The sequence below is a fragment of the Boleophthalmus pectinirostris genome, unplaced genomic scaffold (assembly GCF_026225935.1).
Source record: "Boleophthalmus pectinirostris isolate CB_2022bp ecotype Guang Dong unplaced genomic scaffold, ASM2622593v1 HiC_scaffold_12, whole genome shotgun sequence".
NCBI classification, from domain to species: Eukaryota; Metazoa; Chordata; class Actinopteri; order Gobiiformes; family Gobiidae; genus Boleophthalmus; species Boleophthalmus pectinirostris.
In genome coordinates this window covers 19,413,668-19,430,291 of record NW_026571018.1, presented here as the reverse complement: position 1 = coordinate 19,430,291, position 16,624 = coordinate 19,413,668, and the positions used below count along the sequence as shown (strand labels likewise).

At 43.2% G+C, this 16,624-nt stretch overlaps 3 protein-coding genes across 3 annotated transcripts in view; all 3 read right to left on the bottom strand.

Moving 5' to 3' along the window:
* Nucleotides 1-802: 802 nt before the first annotated feature.
* On the bottom strand, nt 803-5,842 carry ca4a (carbonic anhydrase IV a). Its single transcript, XM_055148407.1, has 8 exons — nt 5,677-5,842; nt 3,323-3,367; nt 3,082-3,246; nt 2,857-3,002; nt 2,668-2,760; nt 2,510-2,576; nt 2,270-2,433; nt 803-2,179 (listed from the first exon to the last, which is right to left on the bottom strand). Exons 1-8 carry the CDS (start codon nt 5,738-5,740, stop codon nt 2,000-2,002), a joined length of 924 nt encoding a protein of 307 aa, XP_055004382.1. The 5' UTR covers nt 5,741-5,842; the 3' UTR covers nt 803-1,999.
* Nucleotides 5,843-6,876: 1,034 nt separating this feature from the next.
* On the bottom strand, nt 6,877-16,204 carry LOC110165077 (myotubularin-related protein 4). The gene is made up of 15 exons (XM_055148408.1): nt 15,940-16,204; nt 15,544-15,710; nt 15,360-15,456; nt 14,704-14,817; nt 13,271-13,470; nt 13,029-13,154; nt 12,784-12,895; nt 12,230-12,425; nt 11,592-11,777; nt 11,061-11,231; nt 10,390-10,544; nt 8,933-10,154; nt 8,725-8,835; nt 8,564-8,652; nt 6,877-8,305 (listed from the first exon to the last, which is right to left on the bottom strand). Exons 1-15 carry the CDS (start codon nt 16,131-16,133, stop codon nt 8,128-8,130), a joined length of 3,318 nt encoding a protein of 1,105 aa, XP_055004383.1. The 5' UTR covers nt 16,134-16,204; the 3' UTR covers nt 6,877-8,127.
* Nucleotides 16,205-16,250: 46 nt separating this feature from the next.
* LOC110165037 (E3 ubiquitin-protein ligase RNF43) overlaps nt 16,251-16,624 on the bottom strand; it is an 88,711-nt gene continuing 88,337 nt past the window's right edge. Inside the window, exon 9 of the mRNA XM_055148227.1 lies at nt 16,251-16,295. Coding sequence (XP_055004202.1) covers nt 16,251-16,295 — 45 coding nt within the window. The remainder of the gene's footprint in view (nt 16,296-16,624) is intronic.

The window sequence follows — 16,624 nt, the reverse complement described above, 5'->3', positions numbered from 1 at the left end:
TAAAGATGGGTCTAATGCTGAGGACCATTAAAGTGAAATATAGATCTTCTATTGGTTTATATGGACACCATGTTTGTAGGAGCATCACTTATACAGAGGCCATAGGGCTATGCATAAGAGTTTGGTATTCTCCACCTGCTCAAAGTCTGGCCCCCTAAACTGCGGTGTGTCTGATGGGCTCCAGGCATGTTTCAAAGATGCTTATGTAGCGTTACCCTCAGAGAATAGTGGTCTTTGTCCATCACACCCGGTGTCCTGGGGGCATTTGAGGGAAACCAACCAGAGTAACCAGGGTAACTCTGGCTCTGACTAGTGTGAACTAAAGCAACACTGCCAATTTTGAAGCTCTCTGGAGCCCTTGTGGTACCTTTGGATGCAGGGGATGTATTAACATACTAAAAGAACTTTAAGGGAAGGGAAGAAGAGGGAGGGAGAGAGGTATTCATTCAGGCTTTTGTTAATTCTTTGGGTTCAATCCTTTATTTCTGAGAAGGTGCAGACCATCAATTAACAGCTTGAAAATAGTGCTGGTAAAAACAGGTGACTTGAAAACACGATTGAAGTGTTGAGGGTGCAATTCCCTTGCCATTCATGCATATGATACTGCAATTGGCACTAGTGAACTGTAGCCAAAGTGGGCTAAGTCTTATAAAGAACAAATCAATTAGAAAGGGATTAAAAGCTTGAGATCAAGTGAAGCTCACATAGTTCACATTCTTATCTGTGGAGATCAAGAAGAAAATAAAAAAGATAATCTGAGTGAATGGGACTTGGAAAATTCTTAAAACATTAATTACAACAATTTTAAAAAAGCAAAGTTGTTTATTGTTCAGTTAGGACACATTCTTGGACACTTTCAAGTAAACACACATGGCTATCATCTGCACTTGTACTTGAAGAGTGAATGTGATTGGTCAGATCATTTCTTCATATATGCATTCAATATAATTTAAACAAAACATAAATAACATTGTGCATCTCAAATCCATACACATTCAGTTCATAAATACATGTGTTCAGTTACACAGCATAAAGATTACAATGCCAAGAGACAATGGAAAATATATACTGTATCCTGCTGGTAGATTGCACAATACTAGAATACTTACAACTAACCCCCACAATATACATGGGAGGACTGGAGTGGGGTTCACAGTCAAAAACATTCAGTGCATTCGGGACCCTGTATTATAAGCCATGAACACACACCATCTGGTTAAGAGGGGTCATTGGTCCAAACGTTTAGCATTGTTGAGCGTATTAAAACAGCTGACTGGTGATGCATAAAGACTAAAAAGGGACAGTGGCGTATTTGAAAAGTGCTTATGTCTTCTTGTGCTCTGCCCAAGCTGTTGTTAGCATCTCTGCTTGGTCATGGTTGGGCTCAGGTGTCAGTGCAGTGTCACCTGGGATGCAGAGGTTGTGCACTTAAAGACTGGTGTGGAGGTGGAAATGTGCCCACTGCTCCACATACAGACCTGCTGCCTGTCGTTTGTGTGGCCCTGTGCTCTTTACACCTGGACTTTGAAACACAACCAAATCACTGACACTTTTGACCGCTGTTTACTATTAATAGCCTAATGTTGTTCACGAGACTATCACGCAGTGCCTCATGAGTAGGTCACAGATCTGTGGCACTCACAGCAGCGGCATTAGCCACTTTAGCGGGACTATATTTACCTGACATTGAAGGTGCTGGTGTTTGGGGTGGTACTGTGAGCACAGCTTAGGTGTGCTTTAGAGTTCAGCTGTCTGTGTCCCTATCTATGGCACATTCATACTGCGTCACTCAGCATGCACAGGTACTCCAGGTATGACACTGTTCGTAAGGCGCACTTTAACACCTTTGTCATGTGCGTCATAGGCGAGCACACGCTGCTCATGCTCATACAATGAGGTTATTCATCATAGCAACCATGCGATATGTAACAAACCAAAGTTCAGCTGATGAATGGATGATCAAAGTGTCTGTAGATGCTGCAGCGCAGCGGGTCCTGCTCTAGTTGAGTTGGGACATTCCCAGAGATGAGGCCAGAGCAGCCATGAGGAGAGCTGTGCTGGCCAAAGCCACAGTTGCACCAGAACGAAACACCTGCCTCCCATTCAGAGGCTGCAGTGGTCTGAAGTTGTCCACCATTGATTTGCCATCATGAAACTTCAGGTTGGAGAAAGCCCTCAGCTACAACAGCAGGAATACAAGGATTTGAGTCATGTGTTTTATGGAGTCATTATGGAGTCATATATTCTGTATGTGAGATGGATAAGTCACCTGTTCACTGCTGAGGGGGATGGGGTTCTCAAACAGAGTCCAGACCACAGACTGGGTGCATCCTGGAGTGGTCAGGGAGCCCTTGTATCTGTAGAAACTGGTCAAGTTCTGCTCTGGAAGAATGAGCTGAGCCAGAGACACAGCCTGCAAAGAGGTGTTCCCACCTGAAACAAACATGGACATTTATATCACTGTTCTGATTCATATTCATGTTGTTCATATAATAAATGATAAACTTACCAGCTGCTTGAATTTTCTGAATAGAATTAATGATGGGGTCATATTTTCGGTTTGCACTGTTTGATTTCTGGAAGTAAAAAAATGACCCTGTTGTTAATCTTATCATCAAACACTATTTCTTTACAGTACTTTACAGATGTAACTGATAAAGTGCAAACCTCATAGAAGAAGCCAAGAACTGCCACTCCCTCTGAGTCTGCCAGGGCTGTGGACAGGTCAGTATAATGGTGCTTCATGTGTACTATGTGCAGCTGTGGACAAGATATACATAATATTTGTTATTAAAATATGTTTAGCATGATTGTTAATATCCACCCAATGTTATGTATTATATTACAGGAAACTACCTCCATGGGATACTGTTCCCCATCGATGGTGTGCTCTGAGCCTGGCCCTCCATTCTTGCCCCAGTGCAGGTGGAACTGCACAGCTTTGTAGGCGGTGGAAAGGCCTCCTTCCGAGATTGTGCTAAGGTGAGGAACTTCAACCTGGACTAAAGGGTACATAAACACTGCATGTCACACAGGATTATTTGGATTTCAGTTTAATACACAGTACGAGCGGGAGCTGACCTGAGTGCCCGTTGTTCTTAATGTAGCCTTTGAAGATTTGCTGGTAGTTGGTGAACTTGAAAGGCGTGAGGCGCTCGTCTACTAGAGTCTTCCTGGTGACCACGTTGATGGGAGACTGGTAGCTGCCGGCACAGTCACTGTTGGCATGATTCCATTTATCTGGTGCTGAAACAAAGATCATGTCTGTTCTGACCCATTTAGCCAACAAAGGGAAATAAAAAAAAAAGAATGAAATACTTACTGTTACACTGATGATCACAGGTGAACTGGGACTGGTAACACCAATCTGAAACAAAAACAACCCATGACTTCACTGTTGCCTACAACTTCTACACATCGATTTTAACAGTAAATATGAAAGATATGTCTGACATGTGTTGTACATGTGTCAGTCTCCACCCCTGGGTGCCATGCTCACTTGTGCCAGTTAAACTAAGGACATAATAGATTTTCTTTTCTTTTATACATGCACCCTTTAATGACAGGGGTCTTTTTAGGTTATCAATGATTCCAGGCACGGCAAGAAACATGTAAGCAGTGTATTTACGCTCACGTGCAAACGCTGTGCCTTATCTTATCTGTTTGTGATACAGAGTAAACGGCACCACGTTTGGTATCACTGTTGTCACATTCTGCAAAGTTTGGATATTGGCTTTATCAATATTTCACAACAGGTCTGCGCATTTCCACACTGTGCTAGAAGAAGTCTGTCGTCAACTATCTCTTAATCACAACTCAAATACTGAAAATAAAAACAAACACTGTTGATAAAACAGATACATGCCCTGGTGCCTCTTTTAGTTGTCCCATACAGCCATTTAGGTCCCTGTACTAGTATTGTAGTACCCTATATATTTTTCCCCGCAAATAAATCAAGACTATTTGGGTGTACTTAGGTGTCGTTCACAGATAAATGTTGGCATCTTTTGCTATTCCAGGCTTTCTGTGGTCTGTGCTTTGACTGATTATTAATGGTAAGGAGTATGCTGAATGACTAACACTCTGGCCTCACAGCTTGATAAAAACTGAATTCATATGGTGTTATTGCAGTTATTATCTATGAACTTAAATGTCCAGAGTTCATCCTTCAGTGTCCCTACATTCAGCAACGTGTCCCTCTTTTTCTATCATTTGAGGTGGCCACTCTAGTCTTACCACAGTGGTTTGAGAGGGTAGTGGGCTAATCCAAGAGCGTTTAATAAAGTCGTCTCTTAGATGAATGGCCCGTTGCTTACTAATCATTTCTAACTTCACTTCTGCCTCCCGGGGCCCATAAAATCTTGATACCTGCGGAGTTCGTATGTTTCTGAGCAGTGCCGCTTCGTTTTACAAAAAAAGTTGGGAAAGTGCTTCTCTGTATTCTAAATCTAACCAATCAGATCTCTATCCGCAAAACTCGTGGCCAATCAGCGCCTCGCTTTGATCTCGTGGAAACCGGCGTATATGAATGGGCTTCGATGTCAGAGCACCCTGACATGAGGACAAAAACCGAGGAAATTGGCAAGAAACAAAAGCCAACGAAATGAAAACAAACTAGCGCTTCCGTGCAATGAATACGCGCTCTTTTGAATGATTGTCTCAAAGCCGCCGTGGGGAGCCAGACACAACCCGATAAAATCATCACGAAAGAAAGAGAATTTCCACGTCACTCAAAGTCTGTTTCTGAGTTCAGCATAATTTAATTCTGGGGAAGCTAAGTAGCATATTACGCATGTTACGTGTCTCTCAGCACCCTTCAAAAAGTGCTGTTGTTTGCATGTCTTCCCCACGACGCGCGGGAGAAAGGGACATCTCTCCGTTTCCTCTGCGCTCTGTGAATGAGCAATGAACGGCGCATTAAACACACCAGAATGAAGCCACGTGAGCGCGTCTCTGGCTCAATGAAGGAGGACTGTGCGGCTCGCGAGGTAGACGCTGAAACGCCAATGCAAGCGAGCCGTTATGATGCCAAAAAAGAAACAGCCTCTTTGACAGTAAAGCCTGATGATCGGTGGGAAACAGGATTATGCGCACAGCTCTGTGGCTGAGCAGGTGCACACGGAGCACAGAGGAGTTTCACGGGCGCGCTAGATCACCGCGCGCGCACTCCTCATCTATTTTCCACTCGGACCCAAGTGTCTCATCTGCGCTGAGTGATGAAGGCAGCTCACTGCGCCGTGGGACGTGGACCAGGGACTATTACGCATTTCCAGTGATAGACAACACAGGTGTGAATGCCTGCGTCTTTGTCTTTTCCACTGAGTCTCATTCATTTGCTTTCGTTTAAAACATTAAATTAGCCGATATATAGCATGATGGGTATAGCGTTATAATTTAATGTGATAGCGTTATAATCGCTTGCATGCTTGGCAGAAATAAACTTTTTTCTGTAATTTCTTAAAAACTAACCTATAGTCTAAATATAATTTTGCTGGTCTACCTCTGATTGCGATTCATTATGAAATTATGGAACACAATTAATCTTATTTTGCTCCAAATATAGACTATAGATTGCTACATTTGTGAGACAGCAATGCCTCTACCAATAACCCTGATGTTAATTGAAAATGTTATTACCTAATTAGAAACCCAAAATGTAATATGATTGTATCTTACCTCCAGCCTCTGTGGCCAGTGCGAGAAAAGACAGCAAGGCGAAAGTGAAGACCAGGTGCTGCATCTTTAAACGGCGGAGCAAGGACTCGGTACAATGGTCAGTTGTTTCCAATATGATCGCATTCTTGCAGGGGGTCTTCTACTTATCTATCAGCGCACCCCATGGGAAAGAAAAAAGTGGAAGAGGCTCCTCCCCTTTTTGGGCTAATAAAGCGCCTCACCTCACGACGCACGGAGGCCTTGCACCATTATGTGTAAATAAGCGGTATTACGCATCACCAGATAATAAATAATAAAAGTCACAAAAAAAAAAAAAAAAAAAAAAAAAAAAAGCATGCATGAATATATCAGTCTAGTTGGTCAGATCTGCTGACACATTTTATTATCCTGCACTGTTGTGGTGATCCACAGGTCAACAACAAACAGTACCTCTGATCATTAGACAAGCAGACTTATTGTGTAATACAATATCTAATACAATAAGACACTGATATGGTTAATAAATAGAGAAAAGTATTATTAGATGACACAGTAGACATACATGTCTGATGAATGGCACTGTGCCCCAATGATGTGTAAAAGTCCGAGATCTCCAATTGATCTTCGAATGCTATTTTTGTATTTCTGGTTAGGTGGAATAGTTTTTTTTAAATATCTCATGCAAAGCAGGTCGTGTGAAATCGTAAAAAAACATCCCTATTCAAAAAAGACCAGAGCTGTTAAAATTCACACTGTGAGTGGGAACAGCACTAATATGTTCTCAAAACTGCAAATCTGCATTTGCAAGTCTTAAGCATGGAGCTGAGTGCTAATTTTAACAGATGCAAATGAGTTTCACTCCAGAGCTCTAAACGGCAGAAGGAAATGGCGCACGGCAGCGGTAAAAGAGAACGAACACAGCACTTAACGTGAAAACGATTTACGCATCACATTTCTTTATTATGCAAAGTCTGGGTTTAGTGTGTGGTAAACGTGACAGTGGCGCGCCACAGGAGAGCGCCATTAGAACTACACCAGCCCCCCCTAGTGGACCGACACTTCTAAAATGCAGATTTCAATGAGCTGTGAGGGGATCGTCTTAGCAGTTCGTTGAGACACCACTTGCTCAGCGTCTTTTCTTTGTGTATTAATTCGTGTAGACATATACTGTTATCTAACACGTAAACCATTTGTGTCTGCAGGCAGATCCAAAGAGAGGCGTCCAGATCATAATATAATCTTTAATTTTAACCCATGGGATTCAGTTTCAACAGTGCAATTCTTTACAACAAGTAAGTGACAAGCTTTAGCCAGCACTACAAATGAACTATGTTACATCTTGTTTCTCTTCAACATTTTGACTTATGTCAATATGAACTAATACGTTAATCACACATTTTAATTGTTAATCTTAAATTGGTTTGTGTTTTAGCAGCTTGATTAGAACTAAGGTGCCCAATTGGAAAAAACTACTGCCATCTTTGTAAAACAAAGACTTAAAAGAGACAAAACATCTGACAAAATATGGCACAATTGTCTCAAACGACCAGTAGACACAAACATTTTAAGAGAAGCCCCTCAAAAAAATCTGAGCAGTCTTCAGAGTGAACTGCCTGGCCTCAGTCAGGTGGTCACCAAAGTTCAAAATAAGCCAGAGCCGTTGATCACAAATCTGCCAAAGACCCTCTGTATGTCCAAATGACTTTTAAGTTGGAAAGTCTGTTTTCATTGATCAACCCCCAGATGCACAACATGACGCAGCATAACCCAGTCCTGCCAACTGCTCTTTATCTTTAAAATGTTGCACCTTTGTTTAACAAGAAAAGCATTGAGAGACAGGACCACATTGACTGCGTACACATAATGTTGAAAACACATTGTAGCAATGAACAAATAACCCATCAAAATGCACAACAACATCCAGTTAACCCATGACATTTTACATTCAGGCTTCCAGAAAAAAAGGATAAAATGGACAAGTAAACAGCAATTTCTCCCTTCTGCTCAAGTTTGGTCTCAAATTCGCTCAAATACGCAATATGTTGTAGTGCACAAAATAAGAATACAAAAAATTTTATTTTTTAAATATTGTAGCAGCAACTCTTATTTTAACCACACAACCTGTTTCTGGTTGAAGGCTTTGGAGTCCACAACAGATTGTCCTCAAGTGTAAAACTAATTCAGCTGGACGCAGATGGTTCAAATGTCACCCTCACAGCAACACACTGGAGCTGTCCAGGCCCAAACTGTCGTCAACAGAGTTTTTCATTGGAGAAACTCTTGCTGCTAGCATCATAGCATCATTCTGTCCCTCAGTTCATTCACGTCTCTGTTCAGTCTCATAGTGCATCTTCAGTACGGAGGCTCTTTGTCTCTGCACAGTAAAGTCCACTGCAGCCACAGTCAGGGCTGAGTGGCAGTGGAGCGGTCCCATGGACACTGGAGGAAGCCAGACTCTGCATGAGCAGTCTTTCAGCTGGAAGCAGTGGCGATGGCCTTCTTGAGCTGTTGGCTGCGGATGTCGCGGGTACGACACTCTAGCAGGTGGTCATGGCAGAGGTTACACACCAGGACCGGGTCATACAACTGCTGGTCAGGAATGGGCAGCTTCAGATGGCAACAGTCTTTACAAAACACATTTCCACAGTTCCTGTGGAACAAGCACATACGATGAAAAAATTATATTTTTGTTACACATTTGTACATACTGTATAATGCCATGTATATTATTATATAATGTCATGTATTTGCATAATGGTGTTAAACATTTCTAGATTAAGCAGACTTGAGATTTTGTCCATTTTGTATTTTGGACTAAATTAATGTTTAGGTATTCAAAAAAGGTATAAGGTAATTATAGTATAAATACTATGGAATCTTTTGAAAAAGAAAAGAGCAGAAAGAGCACCTGCAGTGGTGACGTCTCTTGGCTATCCAGAATTCACAGTCACAGTTGAAACAATGTGAGGCCATGTGGTCAGGCACCCATCGAGTGACCTACACAGATAGACATGAGTGAGGATAGTGCAGCACAGACAAGAGCAGAGAAATCTGAGAATGACCTCTGACCTCTGTGTCCTTGGGCTCCACTCGGTCCCAACTCCCTTCAGACAGGCGGTCCTCACTGTGGCTGGACAGGGAGTCGTCATCATTACTGTAGTCGGACTCACGGAGACAAGTCTGTAAAAACAAGGATGACAAACATTCAGAGGAAAATAATAGAAAAAAAACCTGGTAATTAAAAGCAAACAGCCCAAAGCACTTAACAGTGACTCACAATATCGTCTTCATAGTCGATGTCTGGCTCAGAGGGAGGACTGCCGTACTGTTTACTCTCCAGTCTCATCTGCAGCTGTCGCACCTGCTGCCGCAGCACCTCCACCTCCTGTTTGTATCCCGCCTCGATCTGCCTCAGCCTTTGCTGCACGGCATCCACGGCAACAGGTAGGCCGTCGTCATCGAGGTACGCGGGGATCTGCGAGGGAGAGGGCGAGCAGGATGGAGAGCTGTAAAAGGGAAGTGCTGCCAGTGAGAAGGACGCCAGGTTCACCTCTCTCCTGCAGCTCTGCACTGCGTTGGCCACTGCTGCAGAGCGCAGCAGGTTACTGGCCACGCGGCGGCTCTGAAAAGCCACGGGCTGCAGAGAGCGACTGATGGAGGAGTGACCCACACAGGCCGACTGGACAAAACCCTGAACACTGTCCCAGTGAGGCTCCAGCAGAGACAGGTCAGGCAGCACAGGGGCTTCCTTGCCTTTAACTACATCTGTTCTTACATCGGGCTTTGTCTCAGTCTCTGTGTTAACTAGGTGATTAAGGTGGGGTTCTGTGAAGTGGGGAGGCTCCCCCTCATCGGTCAGCGTCTCTGTGGAGTCCTCCATTGGAAGAAGTGGAGTGAGCTGCTTTAAAATGAGCAGAGCTGCAGACTCTGGGGGGGCACTTTGGGGTTCAGTGTGACCATTGGTGTGGGCGTTGAGCATTGGTGGGGGTGTATCGGCTGTGAGCACCAACGGGGGTCGATCAACTGTGTGTGGTGCACTTTTGCAGGGCAGAGGTAAACATGGCTCAGTCTGGTGACGAGGGGACGTAGTGGTGTGCTCAGTCCTACAGGAAACAGCGCCCTCTGCTGGGGGCTCAGGAAGTGGTGGGTCAGTGTCACGTTTGGTTTGCTGGAGGATTGGAGTGAGACAATGAGAGGGTGTGATGTTGTTCATAATAGGAGCAGGAGGAAGTGGAGCACAGGGCAGAGGCTGTGTGGTGAGGCAGGGTTCAGGTGGGCCTTCCTCTGGAGAGGCAGCGGAGCTGGGCAGGTATGCCTCCTCCTCCCCATTGGCCAAGCCACTGTCAGGTGTGGTGGTGTCAGAAGCCCCTCCGACGGCAGAGGAGGACTCCAGAGCAGGACAATGCTTATTGAGGTTGGGATCACTGGAAGTGCGGGTAAGAGGTGCTCCATTCTCAAAGGCAGACACCAAGTTGTCCATTGAGCGAGTCTTCGGAAGCCTACATTGAACAGAAGATAAAAATGTGACATTACTAATGTTAAGATTCAGCCCCTACATTGTATGTTTAAAAAAAATCTCTTCTGATTTTTGTTTTCTTTCATACATTTCCTGTGTCATTTTGATGTAATTTGTCAACTGTTAAGAGTAAGGTTAGGGATACAAATGAGAATCAATGTTGAAGAAAAAGTAATTCTCCATTTGTGTCACTAGATGGCAGTCTGCCTCAAAGATACCTGTCCAGAGAGCGGGAGGTGAGCTCCTCTCCGTTCACATTAGGAGAGAGGTAGAGCTCCATGGCGTCGTCCACAGCGGTGCAGGGGGAGGAGGTGGGCAGGTACACAGCAGTCCACAGCGTCAGGGCCCGAGTGTGGCAGACAGGCTGCAACACCTGCACACAACACAGTACAAGGACAGACACAAGGTCAGAGCCAGCCGCCTCACCAGCTGTTTAGAATGACTGTGACTGATCATGAGATTTCTGTGGACATTAAAAAGAGTAGTATGTAGAATTTGTATTTGAAATGTCATAATCATGACCTCAGACAGTTTGGTGTTTTGGTTTTAGGCAATTAGACAACCCATGAGCAGAAGGAGTTTTATAATCATTCATTAATCAGTGCTAGTGTAGCTTCTGTAGTTAAGTGAGTGAAATCTGGAAGTTCTGAGCCTTTACATGAGGCATGGCCTGTACATATATTGAGGAAAAACTGTATGCCCCATTATCTGCCGGTTATGCACTGGCAACCCACGATCAGTTGTGACTGTGCAGCTCCTTTTAAAAAAAACTTTAAAAGTTCAGGCTAAAGACTCTCCCTTTAATAGAGACCAGAAAGAGGCATATGGTGTTACTTCAAATATCTAATCCAAAGATCTTTGGAAAGTTGGTGCGAGTGAAATGACTTACCATATCATGACATGGGATGTACAGGAAGTTTTGGAAGTTCTTGTTTCCTGATCGCAGCAGAGACCAGACAGAACAGGTGCGTTTGTAGATGTTCTTTGCTTCTCTTTCTCGAGCGTTGTTACACAAAAATGTCCCATAGAGACAAGAATAAGTATGCTGCACCAACTTGACCTGAGGACAGATTAGAAGGAAAAGGCATGTAAAATACTAGGACTACACAATATATTGCAAGGGATCAAAATTGCGATTTGAGTTGACGCAATTAGTTATCAATATTTAGATAATAAAATGTCCTCGGCAAAAATGAACAGGTATGTGAATCCTTAGTTTATCAGTTCATATTTCAGTCTTCTCTCAAATGTTAATACTCCTGGAGTTGTTTACAATGTGCACGGATGAGAATTTTACTTTTTTAAAACACAAATCCAGTTGTAAGAAAGATCACTATTAAGTTTTATTTTTTGAAAGTAAAACTTGAGGAAGTCCTTTCTAAACCATGTACTGTGCACTTGAAGCAGGCGGAACACCTACCAGGAAAGCCTCGTTGAACTCAAACAGACAGGGAAACTGTTTGAGCAGCTGGTGCACACAGTCCAGCCACTGCAAGAAGACGGGGCACTGTTCGCTCACGTCATCTGCATTTTCCTGGTGACCACAGCGATCACCGAACTTATGTCCAAAGTCCAACCACTCTGTCTCCACAAGCACCTGAAAGCCCTAGAAAAATAGCAGCCCATTAAAGAAGACTTACAATACCTTTTTTGTTCATTCTAAAACTGATATTGGTCTAACATGTCTTAAAAGAAAAGTGCATTGACTTCCTGGTCAGAACAGCAGAACAGGGATAATGGCATTTCCTTGAAACCAGTAGCAGTTTTTAATTTACTTAAGTTTTTATTGTTGAAAAATGACATGATCCCTACATGTATGACCCGGAGTCCGATTTTTTAAAAGAATCGCAAGTACAATGTTAAGTGGGTGGGATTAGGGGGTAGGTGAAAAACTGCATTTTTCTGAACATCAAGGCCTTGAATGCAGGAGAATGCAGAACAATGCAGGGTTACGCAAATAAGCGCGGATCAAAATATAACTGAGTATGTTCATGATAAGAAACACTTAAAATATTCATAGAACTGTAGTTACATTCATAATTTTCGTTAACCTCGCACCTCTAATGTTCTGTAGTAGGGGTCCAGCAGTATTTTGGCCAAGGCGACGATCTGTGGCGTTCGGTCCCATCCGTCTGAGCAATGCACCAAAACAGGCCGGCCCTCACGCTCCACCGCCGAACAAACCAGTGCAGCCGCTTTGAGCATCACAGAGAGGTGCTGCAGCCAACGTGTGCTCTCTAACGCAGAGAGCCAGCTGCTCAAGGGAGAGATAAAGTTATGACGACTGCACATGTAAGGCTGAGTGACATCAGACAAAAATCATCAAAATATTTTTCCTCCTTAGTGGATCATGACTTTTCCATTTTATTTTATCTTATTACAATCATTACTACTAAAAACTCTACCTCCAAAGTCTAAACTCTGCTCCGAAAGTGGGTTAAAAAGACCCAAGATGGTCATTGACAATTAAAAATGTCTAAATTCAAATTTGATTAATTGCACAGCTCTAAGTGCATGACTGACTTGCTCATGTGTGTACAGTGAAACTCAACAGTGAGGTGCAGACAGAGGGAGAGATCCCTCGCACAAAAAGGTCAAACAGATCCACTTACTTTCCGGGATCCGGGATCTGACTGCACACAGCCCTCAGCGCCTGGAAGCTGTTACGGATAGCATGGATGTTGGCCATTCCCATGAACATGACTTCACAGTTAGGATAATACTCTGAAAACACAGCACAGTGTGAAATGTTTAAAAGGTAAGAGTTTAATGTCAAAAGGTCTGACAAATTATGTTTTGTTGTAAGACTACAAATAAAATATAAATGTAGTTTTTTTTACATTTAAGGAACACCAACCTTCACACTCACAGCCTCCACCTTTGGCTCTGTTGGCCACTGCAGCAGTGTATGAGCGAGCATCTAGAATCAGCAGTTTCTGTGGCACAACACTGTCCTCACAGGAACCTCCAGTCAGAGAGGAGTCTGGGGAATTACATAATCAAACATAATTGTCTTTGATATAAGTGCAGAGATGGACGTATTATCACAGAACAGTCATTACATGGTACTAAAAGAGACGATTCAAAGAGATAGTTTACCAAAATCACTGTCTGAGGAGTCATGGGTGTCCCCCCGCGGTCTGCACCCTGTGGTGCTGCAGCTGCCTCTGGCTCCAGAGTCCATCTGACAGGCCTTAGCAATGGATGTGACCAGGTACTCATCGTCTGTGTTCCTCCAGCCCCACCAGCTGATCTCAGGCTGGCTACAGCGCGCAATTACTGCCCCATTTCTTTGATGTCTGTAATGTATTTAGCACATTAGTCACCACATTAGGAGCCTTGTCACGATAATGCATTTAGAAGTGTCACTTATTGCTGCAAAAAATATCACAACAAAAAGATGACATTGTATCACTGGCATACAGTAGTTCCAATTAGAGCTGTTGCAGTAACCTCAATATTGCAATGCTGCGGTATGATCAATCACATCACCTGAGGGTTCAGGTGACTGCTATAGACGCACTTTGCATTTTAATCAGGCTCCATGCACATGCCCGGCACGCAGTTTTACTGCTATGAACCAATTAATGTTTATGTGGCTTTGAGCAAATGCATTCAAATAATGGGACCCAACCCGAACCTGCGCCCATTAAAACTATGTGTGGCGTGCCACTGCAGCTGGCCTTAGTATCTGGGGGTGCGCCTTGCGAACACGCGGTTTTGTTTACGTAATGTGTTAAAGTCACCCTTCATTTTACTATTTACCCTAAAGTGCACTGCTTATGAGCTGTTTCAAATGGCCTACGCACTCATTGGACATATCCCACATAGAAGCTTTTAGTTGAGTTTGGAACTAAAGCACCTGGATCATGGAGTGAGGAGCACTTGATGCAGCGTGTGCATGCTCTGGAGGTCTCCGTCCAGGTGAGGAGCTTTTCTCTCTGCTATATGTTTACCTGTATGATAATAAGCGATAATTGTGCCGGTAACACATGCAAATACAAAAGTTAACTGTTAACATGTGGTTAACCCGCTTAACCACAAGTTAACCGTTAACTGTTATAGGTTGAGCTGCGCATCACTACTACCCAGTGTCAGAAAGAACAGGTTTGGTGAACAGTTTGGTCAATAATCACTGTTCCAAGTTAGGCATGGACAAGTGCCACATCCATTTAGACTCAATGTGGACATTCAAGGTACGCACACTGCATATAGGACTACCTCTGTCGGGGTTTACCTTGGGTGTACAGGCTTTATGTGTTATTCACTTGAGGATCCTAATAATATATTCTTGTAACTCATCTGTAAAACTACATTACACTGCACGTGTCTGTCTTTATATAGATATTTTTCAAATACATCCCCAATGTACATGTATTATTGTGGGCCTCTGTGCTATACTGCACACAGGTAAAGTTACCATATGGGAGTTTCTTGAACTGGGACAGCCCTAGTTTCAATAACACTAAAGCAGGGTAGCCTCTGTCTAATAGGAGGCAGCTGGATATTGTTAGTAAAATAGTTAAACCGACCTGTAGACCACCACGGGAATCCTCTTCCAGGATCTAAAGGAGGCTACATTCTCCAGTTCCTTGTCCGTGATCCAGATTGGAACAAGAATCTTCTGGGGGTAACTGGAGCACAGCCTGCACATACACAGAGCCACAGCGTGATCATGTGTAGACTTTATTTTTATCCCATCCACAAACTGCAAACACAAATGCTGTTTTTCAGGGTCACTACTACCTGATGAGCACTGAGTGAAACAGCACCACACCATCTGTCTCCTCTGTTTATTATATTTTTTATATTATATTTTTTCTCAGTCCCACAGAGTGAAGCACAGAATGTCTGAGGGAAATGCTGAGTCATGGCCTGAGCGGCTGCAGTTTAATTAGCTGCTCACCCTGTGTCTGTCTCTCTCAGCAGGATGCCCCCTGGGACCCACATGCACACAGAAACTACACAGAAGGCAACAGAATTTGAGCTACTGATAAAAATGGAAGGAAGAGAGATCAACTGCATAGCCATTGAGCAAGATAAACTGTCTAAAGAAATATCCAATAGCTTTACACCATTTCGTTTCATTAATGCAATGCTGAATTGCAAATTCTCACTAATGATTAATTTTAAATGACCACAATAAATATTTTCATGTTATTTGTTAAAAAAAAAAAAAATAACTTACTTGTAATTACAGTTGATGTCTGACACTCTCCAGACATTCTGTGTGTCGAAACCCATCCTCCTGACCTCCATGTCCATTCTGTGGCGCACATGATCACCTGCACATAATACACACATATTAAACTTACATACTCATGTCTGCAGCTCAGTAAACAATGACCCAGTAGTGTCTCTTATTACTGCACCTGGGCGGCACAGGTGAAGGTGCTGGTCCTCGTCGTCAGCACTTCCTCCCAGACACCAGGCGTGAAAGGCCAAAGCAAACAGGTCCTCCAGACGGGACGGGTGAGCAACTGCCCGATTCAGACGCTTCACCCACTCCTGGCACTGCTTGAATGTCGCAAAGTGGCATCTAAAAGACAAGTTATATTTCAAAAAAGAAAACAGTCAAAAATGCACTCACTAACTATCTTATTATTAATCTCCTTTTCAGCCCAAAAACCAATACAGACCCAAAGAAAAGGAGCTCAATAGTGACAGCTTAATCAGCTATGTGGGGTAACAAAATGTTCAAGGAAAAATGAATGGGGAAGTGGCGGGCGTAGTTTGGTTCCTCATTCTGCATTAAATAAGCATCTCACCTGACAATTTTGGAGTCTTTGCAGATAATGTGAAGCTGGAACATGTCTCTGCTCTCCACACTCTCTATGAGTCTAAGAGGTACCTGTAGGGGGAGACACAGAGCACAATGTGAGTAAAGGAGAGGCATTTTCAATTTTTTTATTTTTATTTTAACCACATCACACAGACTACGCATACAAAAAGACAACAGCATTGTTTTTTTTAGTATGAACAATCACTCAGCACAATGCCTTGAAAAATGATTTAAGCAGGGCGGGTGACGCAGCTAACTGTTAGTGAATATAAACCAGGCACTTTGTCATTGTGGTGTTTATAAGATACTCACAGAGATCTCATTGTCCACACCAGGGTAGCTCTAATACAAAGTGACACCGTGGAACACACAGAGGGGCAGGAAAGAGGACGAGACAGGAGGAAATGGAAAGAAATTAAAGCAAAAAGTGTAAATAAAAATGTTAAAAATATTGTGTAAAAACAATGGAGGGTAAATGAGTGAATCACACAATGAGAGGACTACATGTGGCAAGTTCAAAGAAAAATATGAAGGGAAAGACAAACAAGTCAAGGAGCAAAGATCAGGAAAACAGTTTAATGTTTTGGAGGGGGAGCTGTGGAGGGGCAGGTCAGAGGCATTCACAAAGTCCCCCAGGTTAGGTCAGGACACGGACAGGAATAAACATGTGG

What these genes read in the sequence shown, in the direction of transcription:
- ca4a (XM_055148407.1), bottom strand. Translation starts at nt 5,740, where the DNA reads ATGCAGCACCTGGTCTTCACTTTCGCCTTGCTGTCTTTTCTCGCACTG. An exon ending in TTCTTGGCTTCTTCTATGAG is followed by an intron (nt 2,577 to 2,667) that starts GTTTGCACTTTA and finishes TTTTACTTCCAG; the next exon opens with AAATCAAACAGTGCAAACCG. An exon ending in TCCCCCTCAGCAGTGAACAG is followed by an intron (nt 2,180 to 2,269) that starts GTGACTTATCCA and finishes CTGCTGTTGTAG; the next exon opens with CTGAGGGCTTTCTCCAACCT.
- LOC110165077 (XM_055148408.1), bottom strand. Translation starts at nt 16,133, where the DNA reads ATGCTGTTGTCTTTTTGTATGCGTAGTCTGTGTGATGTGGTTAAAATA. An exon ending in AAAGACTCCAAAATTGTCAG is followed by an intron (nt 15,711 to 15,939) that starts GTGAGATGCTTA and finishes CTTGTCTTTTAG; the next exon opens with ATGCCACTTTGCGACATTCA. An exon ending in CAGATCCCGGATCCCGGAAA is followed by an intron (nt 12,426 to 12,783) that starts GTAAGTGGATCT and finishes TCCCTTGAGCAG; the next exon opens with CTGGCTCTCTGCGTTAGAGA.